General features: G+C 48.8%; 1 protein-coding gene across 1 annotated transcript; it reads right to left on the reverse strand.

The window, feature by feature from the left end:
- Positions 1–665: 665 nt before the first annotated feature.
- BAMBI (BMP and activin membrane bound inhibitor) lies at positions 666–4,748 on the reverse strand (the record flags this gene model as incomplete). The annotated part of the gene is made up of 3 exons (XM_082288439.1): positions 666–1,084; positions 1,531–1,821; positions 4,673–4,748. The coding sequence occupies 3 exons, from the start codon at positions 4,746–4,748 to the stop codon at positions 666–668; spliced, it is 786 nt and encodes a 261-aa protein (XP_082144565.1).
- Between the last annotated feature and the right edge of the window lie 8,710 nt (positions 4,749–13,458).

The following is a 13,458-nucleotide window of genomic DNA, read 5'->3' on the forward strand; positions in this document are numbered from 1 at the left end:
GAGGAAGAAATAGTTATCTCAAAGAGCTTTGGAAGAATTCACTGAGGTTATGAACAAAATGCAACAGCCAAGAATTGAGGATGTGGGTTCACTGCTACTTGAAGTATAAAACAAAGCTGCCACCTTCATTCTCAAATAACCACCTGAATTCCTTTACAGAGTAGGAAAAGACTGCTTTCAGAATCTAATTGTTATGCATGGCATTACCATGCACACCTTGATTTGTTTTCCACTATCACCCACTAGAAAACACATTTTCCAAAACAAAAGTCACAAGCAAGTTTCAGACAAAATATATATATATTTTAAAAAATCTTTACAATAAGTCAGGAAACATAGGAGCTTGCATACAGTTTATTATAATAACTCAATTCTCAGCTCCCTACAGTTCAGATAACCCTGGTGACAGTGTTTACAACTTCTAATTTTTGCTTTCACAACTCTGAAGCAAACAATACATTTGAGTGTATTTTACTCTGTGCAAATAAGACAACTTTTGGAATCCTTCAGAAGAAATATCCAAGATTCTGTTTGCAGAGGTCCTTTGTTTCTCAAAGATGATTTATGAGAGTTTTTGTTTTAAGATAAAGTGCTCCTGTCCAGCAGAACCCAAAGGCCTTCTAGAGTTCAGAGAGTAAGTTTAGCTCAGATTAAAAAATAATTGGTCATACAAATTCCAGCTTCCCATGTCCGCTGTACATTCCCCAGTGGACTAGTGAAAGAATTTTATCATTGCTGAGGTCTGAATGTCTCATTTTATCACAGGTCATGCAGCAGTTCTCGTGACCAGTCACAGGCACCATGCATTCCAAGTCCAATTTTGCCACCTGCCCTTTTTTCGAATGATGTCCATGAAAACTATAGTGCAAACGAGAGAGCATTTGCTGTCGCTGATCTTGCAGTCTTTTGTTTTCACTCCTGAGCATCCTCAAGGCCAGCATGATAAGGAGCACCAAGATTAGCCCACCAGCTATAGGAACAGCAATTACAGCTGCCCTGAACCATAACTCTTTCGAAGAAGTCAATTCCTGCACCTTGGTGATGAGATTCCTGCTGCTGTCATGTTGATATCTGCTCCCTTGTCCTGCAAAGGGGAAAGATGTGGAGCTTATTTCAGGATTTACATATACACTGTTTCACATGTAAGCAACTCCCTTAAATCCCACACTGACAAGTTTATGGAGCAACTGCTACACTCTGCAGTATATATAGAAAATACCCCCGTAAAGAAAAAGCGTTTCAAGTCTGCTTGTAACACAGAATTTCTTACCCCAATAGCCAGTTTAACTAGGAACACCACTGCCACTGATTCTTAGAAGCCATGTCAAGATGGCAAGAGAGACTTCCAATACTAATGCACATAAAAAAGCTAATTGGCTGAGATGTTCCCCTGCCTCCAGCCACCCTCTTCCCCCTCTGGTGTCTCTACTTACATTAACAACTAAATCAGTAACAGCAGATGCACAAGGTTTTGACTGTTGCTGGCCTGATGGCCAGAAGAGGGGTTTCACTGAAGCTTTATTGCCCTACCTGAAGTATCACCTCTGGAAGGAGACAAAACATCATGTAGTCCTCTGTAATTGCACATATCTTCATGACAGCATTCCAGCGTGGACATGGTGGTGGTGCCAGAGTGGTTTTGTGCTTGTTTGGCTTGGCACATCTCAGCTGTGCTTGCAATAGAGTCCAAGCAGCCATGAGTAAGTGGGGAATGTGTATTCTGAGGATCAAGCAGTCTGGAGAAGCAGGCGCTAAGCTCAGATTTGCACATATAGCCGGTTGCAACACAGTGTGCAGCATCACAGTAGCATCTGATTTCACCTAAAAAACAAAAATTGCACAAGAAAGGTAAGAATTTGGTCTTCTAAGGACACATCATCATATATCCTTATTAGCCACAAGCATCACACAACCAAACTCGGTGCCAGTTTTGCGGTACTTCTCTAGACTGTAGACCCACAAGAGCTGGGGTTGTTTCCTCCCCATCACTGTACAGTGCCTACCTCACTGTAGCCTTAATCCCTGTAAATGCCTTGGGGCACTTGCTTTAATGACTAGTACTGTAGTCCTTTGAATTAAAGCAAGAACATTTCACTAAAACAGGGACTGAGGGAGGGAAGGTCACAGTGGCTTTTTTTTCCCCAAGATAAATAACTGGCTTTTTTTTCCCCCCCAAGGTAAATAACTAACAAGACCATTTTATAGCTACTTCCACTCGATGTCAGCAGTTGCATTTAGCCACATTTAAAGTGAAATACCAGTTCTAAAAGCAACACACACTTTCAGTCCTAGAAGAAAGTCACATCTATGTTTTAACCATTACTCCAGGAACAGCATTCTACTTTTATAAAAGTAACATTTCTTTTAACTGGGCATAAACACACAACAAAAATATGTTTAAGCATTTATGTGACAAATGAAAAAAAAAATTGGAACTGCTGAATTGTTTATTACCTCTCAATACTGCACCAAAATTTAAAAGGTTTAACTAACACCTTATAAAGCTATTAGCTAGAACCATTACCATCTAAGTCTCTCAGTCAAGAAAAGTTTTACTGTGTGAAACTGAGCAACTATTTGTAATTTCTCCAGAAAATCTTTAACTAGTTATTCGTGAAAAAAGGCTTTCAAATCAGAATTATAAAACAAAAAAAGTTCCAGTTTATAATTTTTCTGTTCACCAGAGACAATGAGTCTCAAATATAAAGTTTTTTAATGGAGTGAAACTGCAAGGCTAAAGGCTCCCCCTTGCCTTTCCCCAGTTTCACATGCAATCCAACATGCAGCAGAAAAGAGGAAACACTTAGATTGAAAATCCTCTACCAGCTCTATGAAAAATCTCAGGAAACCTCAAAAATTTCTGAAGGAAGCGATAAAATAAGTTCCCTTCATAAAATTCCTCATTTTGCGCTCTCCAAACTGCCCTGGTATGAATTAAACATGTCCTGTGCTGTAGCGAAAACTTACTCTTTCTAGGCAAGTTGCAACTCAAACATAACTCAATGTGCCATGGAGCCAAGGTTTAAAAGGAAGCCAGATTTTGGAGAAAACCTCGGAAGAATGGACTTAAAACTACTTCTGGTGTGCCTACCATACTTGCCACCATGGTAGCACCAATTCGACCGAATCATCAGATGTCTTTTTTCTACAGTCTGCACTTCAAAAAAAAAAAAAAAGAAAATCAATCTACAGGCTTCCCTGCTGCCACCCCTTCTTATGATGTTAGCTACTACCTATACCTAAAAAAACCTGTTCTGTAAGATGTTAAAAATAATCCCAACCAAGTCAGCTTCCCCTTGTCGGGCTACCTTAATACTTTCCCCAAAATGCTACTGCAGGCTCCAGGCCTTGAAGTTCCCGCTGCTCTTTAATAACTCTGCTTAATAGAAGCCAAATGATGGAGTGTCTCACTGTCTCCAGTCCAATTCCCTTGGGCTTTCAAACCAAGTAACCTAATTTTTCATGAATCCACACTCACTATCATCCAGCACGTTACAGAAAAAAAGCCTCAATCGTTTTCTAAGCATTCTATATAAGGTCTCCCCCCACCCCCCTGAAAAAAATAGTTTTCATAATTATTGCACTGTATGAGGGTTAAAAGTAAGATGCAAACATGGCACAGTACCAGAACTGACAGTTTCAGCACAGTGCAGGAATAAAGTGAAACAACACACATACTTTCATTTTAACTGCTTATATAATCACGTTCAAAAATCTACATTTTATTGCCCTAAGACAATCTTATAAACAAAATCTGACAGGCTCGTCATCAGGTTAATTCAACTGCTTTTTAATTAAAGCCACGTTTCCAGTGAAACAGAATGGACTTTGTATTACTGTATTAAAACTGTATTTCTGTCAATTCATAGTTTCTTCCTGTGCTATGCAAAAGGCCAGAGAGGGTATTTAGTATTTTGAAACATTGAACAATGCCCTTCTGTTCCGTCCTCTTTCTTGTTACTGTATGTAGCTATTAAAGAAAAATGTCTGCTTTTAGTCAAGATGGCTACAGGAGAGACTGCAGGCTTCTCTTAAAGCTTTTGAAGTCAACAGCAGCCAGAAGTCTGTGATCCCCTAATTATATCATTATCAGGCACATAGTTTCAGTATCTGCGACTTCACATCACTCAGTCACTCCCTGTTCTGCCCGCTTTGATGGGGCCAGCAGGCTCTCCCTTGCACGCTGTAAGGCTGTTATTTAGGGTTAATTACAGCCTTCCTTCCAAAATAAATAAATACCGTCGCACATCACCACCACGCTAACTTATCCTTTACCCTCCTCCACGGAGCACGACGATTACCGGCAGCCAGCGGGCCGCCTCTGCCCCGGGAGGGCGCTCCCCGGGCGGCCAGACCACAGACCACAGCCCCCAGAGCCCCCAGCCCACTGCCCCCCGCGGGCGGGACAGGGCCGGGCGCGGCCGCCCCGCTGGGACACCCGCGGGGCCGTGACTGCCCGGCACCGGCGGCCAGGTGGGAGGGGAGGGACGGGGGGGCGGGAGGCGCAGACCCGGCGGCACCGCCGCCAACACCGCTCGGCGCGGGGTCCCGAGACAGCGCCGGGCCCGGCTGCCCTCGGGCGGCAGCCCCCGGGCACCCCGCTCCCTCCGGCGCGGCCCCCGCAGAACACGAGCCCCGCAGGCGCCGCCGGTGTCCCGCCGCGGCCCCTCACCTCTGGTGAGCAGGACGGCCATGGCGCACAGCTCCAGTTGCAGCCAGATGAAGATGTAGCTGGAATGGCGATCCATTTACCCGGCGCCGCTCGCCACAGCCCGCAGCGCAGGCACGGCCGAACCGCCGTCGCCCGCCCGCTCCTGCCCCTCCGGAGCGCCGATGAGCCGCTCGCCTGCGGGCAGAGCCGTGGTGCGGCCACCGCTGCGGCGGCGGGCCGGAAAGACGGCCGCGGTTCTCCGCCTTTCCCTCGCTGCTCCGCCGCAGCCGCAGGAGCAGGAGCAGGAGCAGCACCAGGAGCGGCGACACGGTCACGGTGCCCAGCGGACGCTGCCTCACTGACACGGCGGCGGCGCCGCCCGCCCCGTAAATACGGCCGGCGCCGGGCGCGGGCTGAGCCGCACCAGCCCGCCCCTGCCCCGCCCCCGCCTCCCCATTGGCTGCGCCTGCGGCGGTGGGCGGAGGCTCGGCCCCCGGCCCGGCAGCGCGGCGCGGCCTCAGCTCCACCCGCGGCGCCCCCGGGCGGCGGCGGCGGCGGCGGGCGGGCCGGGAACGCGCTGGGTGCAGCGGTGCGCTCCGAGCGCCGGGCCCCGGCCCAGGGAGCCCCGGAGTGCTGCTGGGAGAGAGGCCGGCATCGAGCGCCCTCGCTCGCCTCCTCAGGCCCGGGGCTCTGTGGAGGCGGGGGAACGGGCTCTGCCGGGTCCCCGAGATAATTCCCTGCGGAGGCAGCAGCGCAGGGTACCACTAAAAAACATCGTGCTCTGACTGCGAGTTCGGCGGAGCGGGGATGGATGGACGGATGGATGGATGGATGGATGGATGGATGGATGGATGGGCAGCCCTCAGCCCCGGGTCGCGGTGACGGGCAGCGCCGGAGCGGAACGAGGCGGCGGCCGAGCCCTCCCGCCCGCGCCCGCTGTCCCGGCGCTGCCGCCAGCGCGGCCCCCGCCTGTACGCTCCCGACCCGCAGGGCTGCACGAGGCTGCATAAATGTTGCCCGAGTGAGAACAGCGGCGGTTTCAGTGCAGCCGGGGCTTTTTTTCCCCAAGGTTTTAGAAATTCTGCGTTTGGGCTTGGCGCAGCGAAGAGCCGACAGCCATCGGCTGGAACCGTGGTGCAGCTGGCGTGTCCATCCCCGGCCCCACGCCACTGTCCCGGCCTAGGGTCCACCCTGCGGCTCGGGGGCTCCTGCACCTCGCACTCAGCCCCTCAGGGTCTCATCCACTGCTGTCACATCCACACAGCAAGGGCAGGCCCGTGGAATAGAGCTATTCGCGAATATACCCTGCAGTAGTTATCCTCCTTCCAGTATTTCCTTTCTAAGAACAGCTGTTGGGGATGGAAGCACGAGGTGGTGTTCTACCACTGAGCTCCGACACAGCTCCTGTGGGTCGTGTTTAGCTTGGACAGTTTTCCTTCACATGTTGGTCCTGAAAAAAATGTGCCCCTTATTTAAAATTTCTTTGCTAACTTAGTTTTCTTCTTTCTTTGCTCATAACATTTTGTAAGACTTGATTTCTACAGCACAGACTGCTTCCCATTTATGGGCAAAATGCTTTACATATTTGGGTCCACTACTACTATTAAAGCTGTTGGATGATGTGTAGATAATAATAAAAAAATTACTTGAGAATTTTAATTAGAATTTTTTTGGTGAGTCTTTAAAGATATTTTCAATAGGGGACATAATACCTCGTGTCGGAGACATTCCTCCCTGAAAGAGAAAAGAGGAAATATGAAATCTGAGATTGAGATAACTCCAGTTTACTTTGGCAGAGAGGAACAGACTGGATCTCCGGCTAATTAGTGCTGATGCCATCACATGTTATAATGGTTTTACTGTGAGTCTTGCGATTTGCATATGTATAAGATAGATACACACGTGCTGCGTCACAGTCTTTACACTTATGTTAGACATATTTGCACTCCACCACAAAGTAATTTTCTAATTCTTGTTTCTGTTTAGAAATTACAGAAACAGCAAGAACAGCCAAGCCATATGTCCCAGTCTGGCACCGGCTATCAGACACTCATTTGCAAACATACGAAAATATCTTTCATTATAACTTAGAATCATTACAGCAACATGTGCAATTCTGCTTCTCCTGTTCCTATCACCAGTGACAAGCGCATTTAACAGATCTCATTTGTTACATGCAGTACCAACAGACTGGAAATGGCTTTTATTCATGGAGCCACATTACTGCACTAAGTAACATGAGAGACTCCCTGAGTATTATAAACATCCTGACCAAGGGAGCACAGACAGACTAACCAGAGGGCAATATGCTTGAGATCAGTTTTGAGCAGCAAATTTCAATGACAGCTGTCAAGTTTGAATTGTGAGGTACAATTTACTGTAAAAAAGGTGCTAATTCTGTATGCTACAAGTGTGCATGAAGTACCAAAAGTGAGGGAGGAACAGCAGGGATCACTGCCCAGCCTTAGTGCCCCCCAAAGCAACTAAACACCCTTTAGGAAACCTGTGGATCGAGTCAGAGTGTCAGGAGGGTTTGACCGACTTACTGTGTCTCTTCACTCTGGTACACTGCTCAGAGAGACATGCAAGGATTGTGTGGGGTCCTCTGACAGACTATAACATAAACAAGATAATTCAGCTTCTGCAGTGCTAATTTGCTTTTGTTTTAGAGACAAGAGCTAACAGGGCCAGATTGGCCTGTAAAAAGGGACAGGAGACAGACCCAGCACAAAGCAATAATAACAACATGTTCTGCAACCAGAAGGAATGTGGGATAATGACTACGAGGAGCCATCAAGGAAAGCGTCAGGAGCCTGAGGCCGCATTACATGTCTCCAGCAGCCATGGGAGAGCAGCCTAAAGCCTCCATTTGAACGGACTGCACAGCCTGTAGTCAGAGCCTGCAGAGCACAGGGCTGCTCCCTCCCACCAGATACGGTGAAGGCCCTTGAAGCAAACATGAACAGAAGGACCTGGTTGCAAAATCAGCCTCTGGACAACTCACAGAAAGGGACTGCTTTGGGCAGCATCTCACAGGAGCACATTCCCCTCTGCATCAGCTCAAAGCTCTGTCACAGATGCAAAATTTTGTCTTTAAGAAGAAGAAATTGCCAACTAAAACAAGAGATCCGTCCAACAAGTCTTTGCAGGCCACACAAATGCTGGTTTGATTCTTTTACTTCGTTTCACAAGCCAATAGTTGCAGCACCAAGTTTCTGGCAGGAGGACTTTAGAACTGATGAGTCCTTCTAAAAGACCAATTCAGATGAGCACCCAGTGTCCTGAACTATTACAGAGCAGGATTTCTCCTATCAGTCAAGTAACTGCTCAGGACAGTAGCTGCTCTCCTCTACAATCACATTCCAGAAAGGGCTCACTATTTTCCACAAGGAGCATGTGAGCAGTGCAGCCATGCAAGAGTCTCCTTCCAAATGTCAGGGTGAAATCCCTCCAGTGAAGTGCCAAATCACATCCATCACATTCTCCAGAATCTCCATGTGCCTGAGAGTCCCAGCACAGGCATGAGAGGATGGCTGCCATGAGGGGTTTGGGCCTTCCATACGTCAAGGAGGAAAATAAAACAAGCCAAGACAGAGGTCAACCTGGCAGCATTTTCTGAGTACAGAACTTTGAACAAGAGAAAAGCTCTTCTCTGGCTCTGTGAACCCAGCTTTAGAAAATTCAACTTCCTCCCATTGTTCTGCTTCTTTCATATATTCCCTTTCTCTTTTTCACATGCATTGGCATTAATGCCTGTCCCAGCTGCTACTGCCTACTGTTTATGTGCCACCACAGCAGCCTGTGTGCAAAACTAAGCTACAACTTCAGCCTGCAGGTGCCCCTGATTTAGGTAACTCACCCCAGAAAAACAGTTTTGAATCACAAGTAATTCTTTCTTCTGGCAGCTTTGAACGCTACCATGAATTCCTCATCCCTCTATAGGCTTGCATGGCATGCTGGCAGCTCACCACCATTTCCCCCAAATGATTGGATGTAAGTCTTCTGTGGATCTCATGCAAACAAAACAGTGTTTTCACAGTATTATTCACTTGTTTGAACTTTCAACAATGACCCCCCCCCCCAAAAAAAAAAAAAATTTGCAAAAATAAAAATGGATTAGAGCTGCAATTTGGAAATCCTTTCTACAATCACCTCTGTAGTCAAGGCATCACTGCAGCCCTGTCCTGGGGAGACCCACATTCCTCAGGGAGATGAGGATTTGCATACTGCTGGATCTGCATGTCCACACTGGCATTTGTCAGGACTGCCGCTTCGGATGCTCATTTCACTAGCAAGGAAAGGTTAGTACTGCTGCATTGGAGTCATTTCAAATTGCTGTCAAAGGCAACATTCGCACACCATATCCATTCCTTTTTGCACCTTTCAATTATGATTCAGATAGGAATTTCTCATTTGGAAATGTTGTGAATTTAAAAGCATGGGGACTGTTTAAAGCATCTTTGGAGAAACATTAATCAGAGTAGTTTGAGGTTTTTTTGTTAACTGCTTAACACTAGCCAACAAACAACCAGCTTTTTTTGAGTTACTTTGCTAGCATTTGGGATATGATACACACAAGCTAACTCTATTGAATTGCTTTTATTTATGCTGATTACTGCCTTTAAGAAAAATTAAGGCTTAAGCTAGCATAGCTTGGCATAAAGCCCAGGGGGCAGGGAGCATAATGTGACTCTGCAATTCTTCTGGCTTCCCACTTCTGGGTCTGGCCATGGACTTACTGAAGCAAGTAGCCATCTCAGGATCTAAGCCTATGCAGAGCCCAAAGGCTGGCTTCTCCAGCCGCTCCCCTGTGACAGACAGGCTACTGAGCAGGTTCCCTCAAGGTTAATCACTCCCAAGGAGCTTTCCCCCTGTAACTGGGGCAGTTCAAGGAGGTGGATAGAGGCCAGCACATTATTCCCCGTTCATTTTCAGCAGCAATTAGCGTGTCTCCAGTGAAACTCGGTTACCTGCAAACTGGAGGAGGGGAGCTGCGTTCCAGAAATGATCGGTGATACATGTTCACCTAAAGTAAGTAGGAAACCAGACTAGTGTCTGTGTCGCAGGATCCACCTCTCCATGCACATGATATATTATCCAGATGGCACCAATCTGCATCCCCTTCAGACACAGGACATGATAAAGAGACAATACTTCAGAGGCCCTGAAAGTGAAGCATTTCCTGCCATGCTCATCACTTTACTTTTTTTTTTTTTTTTTTTTTTTTTTCATTTAAAACTAATCCTCCCTCCCTCAAACGAGCTACAGTCTTACTCCTCCCAATCAATAGGACGATTTGCATTTATCCTCCTGGAGGCATCGCTCCTAGAATCCGGGCCAGAGCGATCCAATCGATAGGAGAAAGCTGGAGCAAGGCTGGAAAAGAAGCAGCAGAGAGATTTCCCCCAGGGAGAAATGCAAAACACTGGAGAGAGGCAACAATTATTGTAATTGAAGGTAATGAGGCCGAGGCGCCAGCTCCAGCTCTGCTTAACATCATTCAATACAAAGTGAGACACACATGAAGGAGACGGCCCGAGCCCGGCCGGCCCCGCGGCGACCCAGCCCGGCTCCCGCAGCCCCGCGCCCAGCCCCGCAGCCGCCGCCCGGCCGGCAGCGCCGCGGATGCTCCCGGGACAGGCCTGTCTCCTGTGCTGCTGCATCTGCGAGTGTCACTCTGGATCTGACTGCTCCCAGGGTCTGAGTCCTCCTTTCCCTTTCCCTAGGAGACTCCCGTGTCTGTAAAATTCTCGGTGTGTTTATCGTCACTGTGCGCTGAAAGTCACGCGCTGAGCACCAAATCCCTCGGCCAGGGCCAAACGTCGTCCTGTCCCGTGGCAGGACAAGCTCAGCCCCAACCCCTTAACCTTCAGCCCTTCCCTGCAGACACCCTCTCTGCCACCGCAGCCTCTTCCTCGCAACTCCCCGGTGTCGGGGTGCGACTCCCCGGGAGGACAGAGCGGATGCTGGCGAGGAGCTCCACCTGCCCTGCGGCTCTGCCAGGGCACGGCTCAGGTAGTTCGGTATCTTTAACCCTGTGCCCGGCCGGCACGTTCCCCGGTCCCGCAGCAGAGCTTGCACGGGCTGGAGGCGAGGGATCTGCACTGGACACACTCAGCTGCGCCTTCGCCTTGGATTCCTTAGGCACAGAGCCCCCTCGCAGCCCCGGCCGCCGGGGGATCAGGGAGCCACCAACACCGGGGCGGAGTTACTGAACTCTCCTTGAGATTAAGGCAGCTGGGGCCGGCACGGGGCGAGAGCCGCAGGGCCGGCCGGAGCCCCGGCGGGGCGCGGCAGCGGGCGGGCGGCGCTCCCGGCCGCGCTCCCCGGGCCGGCGGCGGCTCAGCGCGGGCACCTCTTGCCCTCTGCCGGCAGAGCCGGCCCTAGCAGGGACAGCCGAGGCCCCTCCCGCAGCGAGGAACCTGTCCCCTGCTAGGTCAGGGCGAAAGAGCGCTGGGTGGAGGTAGAGGAGGACGCGTCTGCTGCAGGCGTAGCGATGAGTAATCCCATCGCCAGAAGAGTAAGAACAGTGTGCGTACACCGGGGCTCACATCAGCATCTACCCCCAGCCACATCCCGCGCACAGGAGTTAACATTCAGTATTCAGCCATCACCTTCTGAAACATCCATGTAAAGGTGTTACATGTCAGAATTTATAAACGGTACCTAAAAAGTCAAGCACCACCCATCAGATCTGAGTTATCAGGTGTCTAGAGATAAGGTATGGCAAATATTAGGAATTTGCTTTGGATCCCAAGCATGAGAAACCATTAGTTACGTCCTGTCAGAGCACAATGTGCACATGGGGGAGGAGAGCAGACACTGGACATGGCCAAAAACCCCTGAAAACTGAGCATCATTTTAGCAGGATGGAACATACAGTTCAAGTAAAATCTCTAAAGAAAGCTGTAGTTTGGATATAGGACATGTAGCAAAACAATCACGTTTGCTAGTGAAACAAGAGCCTCTTTTGAATGAGCCTATTGCCTAAGCAAGAATCTTGGGCTCATATGTGCACATGCAAGACAGAATGTCCACGAGTGTGAACACAAACACCAGTTCCTTGGAGGACTTATCCTAACCCTTGGAGGACTTACACCCAGCAGTCAAACCCTGGGTGCTCTGCAGGGCCTGAGTGCTATGTGGGGCTGTTCTCCACTCTTGCAAATCTATTGTCAGCAGCCCCTTCACAACAGCAGCTCTAAAAGCTTTTGATGCAGATAAAGAAACTCTCCAGAGATACATTACTTCGTATTAGTCAATATTTATTGCTCAAACTCTATTTTCTGAGTCGCATATTTCAGAGCCAAATGCCAGAGACAAGGCAGACAATGCAAGTCAGGAAAGCCCATACGCATTGTAACAGACTGGAGTCTCAGCTACTTAAATAGGCAGCACTCTGCCAGATTACACCAAGCTCCAGTTCTGACAGACATTTGCAAATACAGTAGAAAAAACTGAAGGCGGAGCTAGATCTCAGAGCAAGGACCAGCAGTTTCAAGAAGATGGATATGTATCTTAATAAGATTTTAATAGTTCAGCCCAGAAAGTTGCCATTTGAAATAGAATGCAGCAGGACACCTAAGCACAGATGCGCAATAAGAATAAAACCTTATTTCTCACTTTACCATGAAAAGGAGAAGGGACAAAAGTATTTGTGAGAGGGGACATGAAGAGCTAAGCCAGTAAAGGCTGTAGACTTGCTTAAATTCTAGCAGCATGGGATGGTGTGCTTCAAAGGGAGAGTGTGGGGACTTCCCTGCCCTGGCTTTAGGGCAGGATCAGTAAGTACGTCAGAGACAGCTTGTAACTGTGATAACTGTGAGTCAGAATAATTGTAAAAAGGACAAATAACAGGAGGCAAGGGGAGCTGCAGTGAGCTTTGGCAAATATGTAAGAAGCTGGAGGCATTCAATATGTGGGATGCCAGGGAGAGCAGCATCTGAAGACAAAAAGTCCACCACTGGTGGGTTTAACCCGGGAGGGTGAAGGTAGTGATACTCTCAGCTTTCTACCAGCCCTCCTTGAGGGACTCCCACCCTTGTGACAGGGACTGCAGATGGGATCACACATCCGTATCGTCTTCAGCCTGGCACTGAAGCACCAAAGGAACAGGTTTGAGCACCCTCTGACTGAGGGGATAATCTCAGGCAGAGGAGGAGGATACACAGCTTGTTGCCAGTAACACCTCAAGAAGCCACAAGGGTTCATCTGTAGGAGCACTGTGAGATCAAAGGTAGATCAGGCAGAGGAAGGATGGGTGGAGAGAACAGTGTTGGCAGAAAGTGAGAGCGAGTGCAACATAAATTCAGATTCCTCCCTGTCTAGCCCTCAGAGGCAGCAAGGGGGTGGGGGGGCTGAGTTCAGAGAGCTGGGAGTCCTGGAACAGGGAAGAAGTGCAGCCCCTATGTTTTCATAACCACGAGTGCAAGACATTAGAGTTACACAGGACTAAATCAAAATTGGGAAGCCTCAGAGTGAGAAAGCAGTCCTGATTATTCCCAAAGCACCTTTTGTAACAAAGAGTATTATATAGCAGAGTGTGATATTAAACCGAGGTCCTCTCCACAGGTTGCAAGGCAGTAGTGAAACATGAGAGGAAAACACGCTGGAGGTGGGGAGCAGGAGGGTGCTGCCCAGAGCCCCAGAGCCAGAGTGGCTGGGCAGCCACCCCCAAGCCTTGCCCCCAGCCCCCAGATTCACATCTCTGCACTGCAGAACAAAACTGGTGCTGCCTCTGCCAGGCTGCCATCCTCTTCTTCTGCCATACCTCCAACATGCTACTCTTCTACATTTTTGTGTTCAAT

The sequence above is a fragment of the Coloeus monedula genome (genome assembly GCF_965178545.1).
Source record: "Coloeus monedula genome assembly, chromosome: 1".
Classification (NCBI taxonomy): domain Eukaryota; kingdom Metazoa; phylum Chordata; class Aves; order Passeriformes; family Corvidae; genus Coloeus; species Coloeus monedula.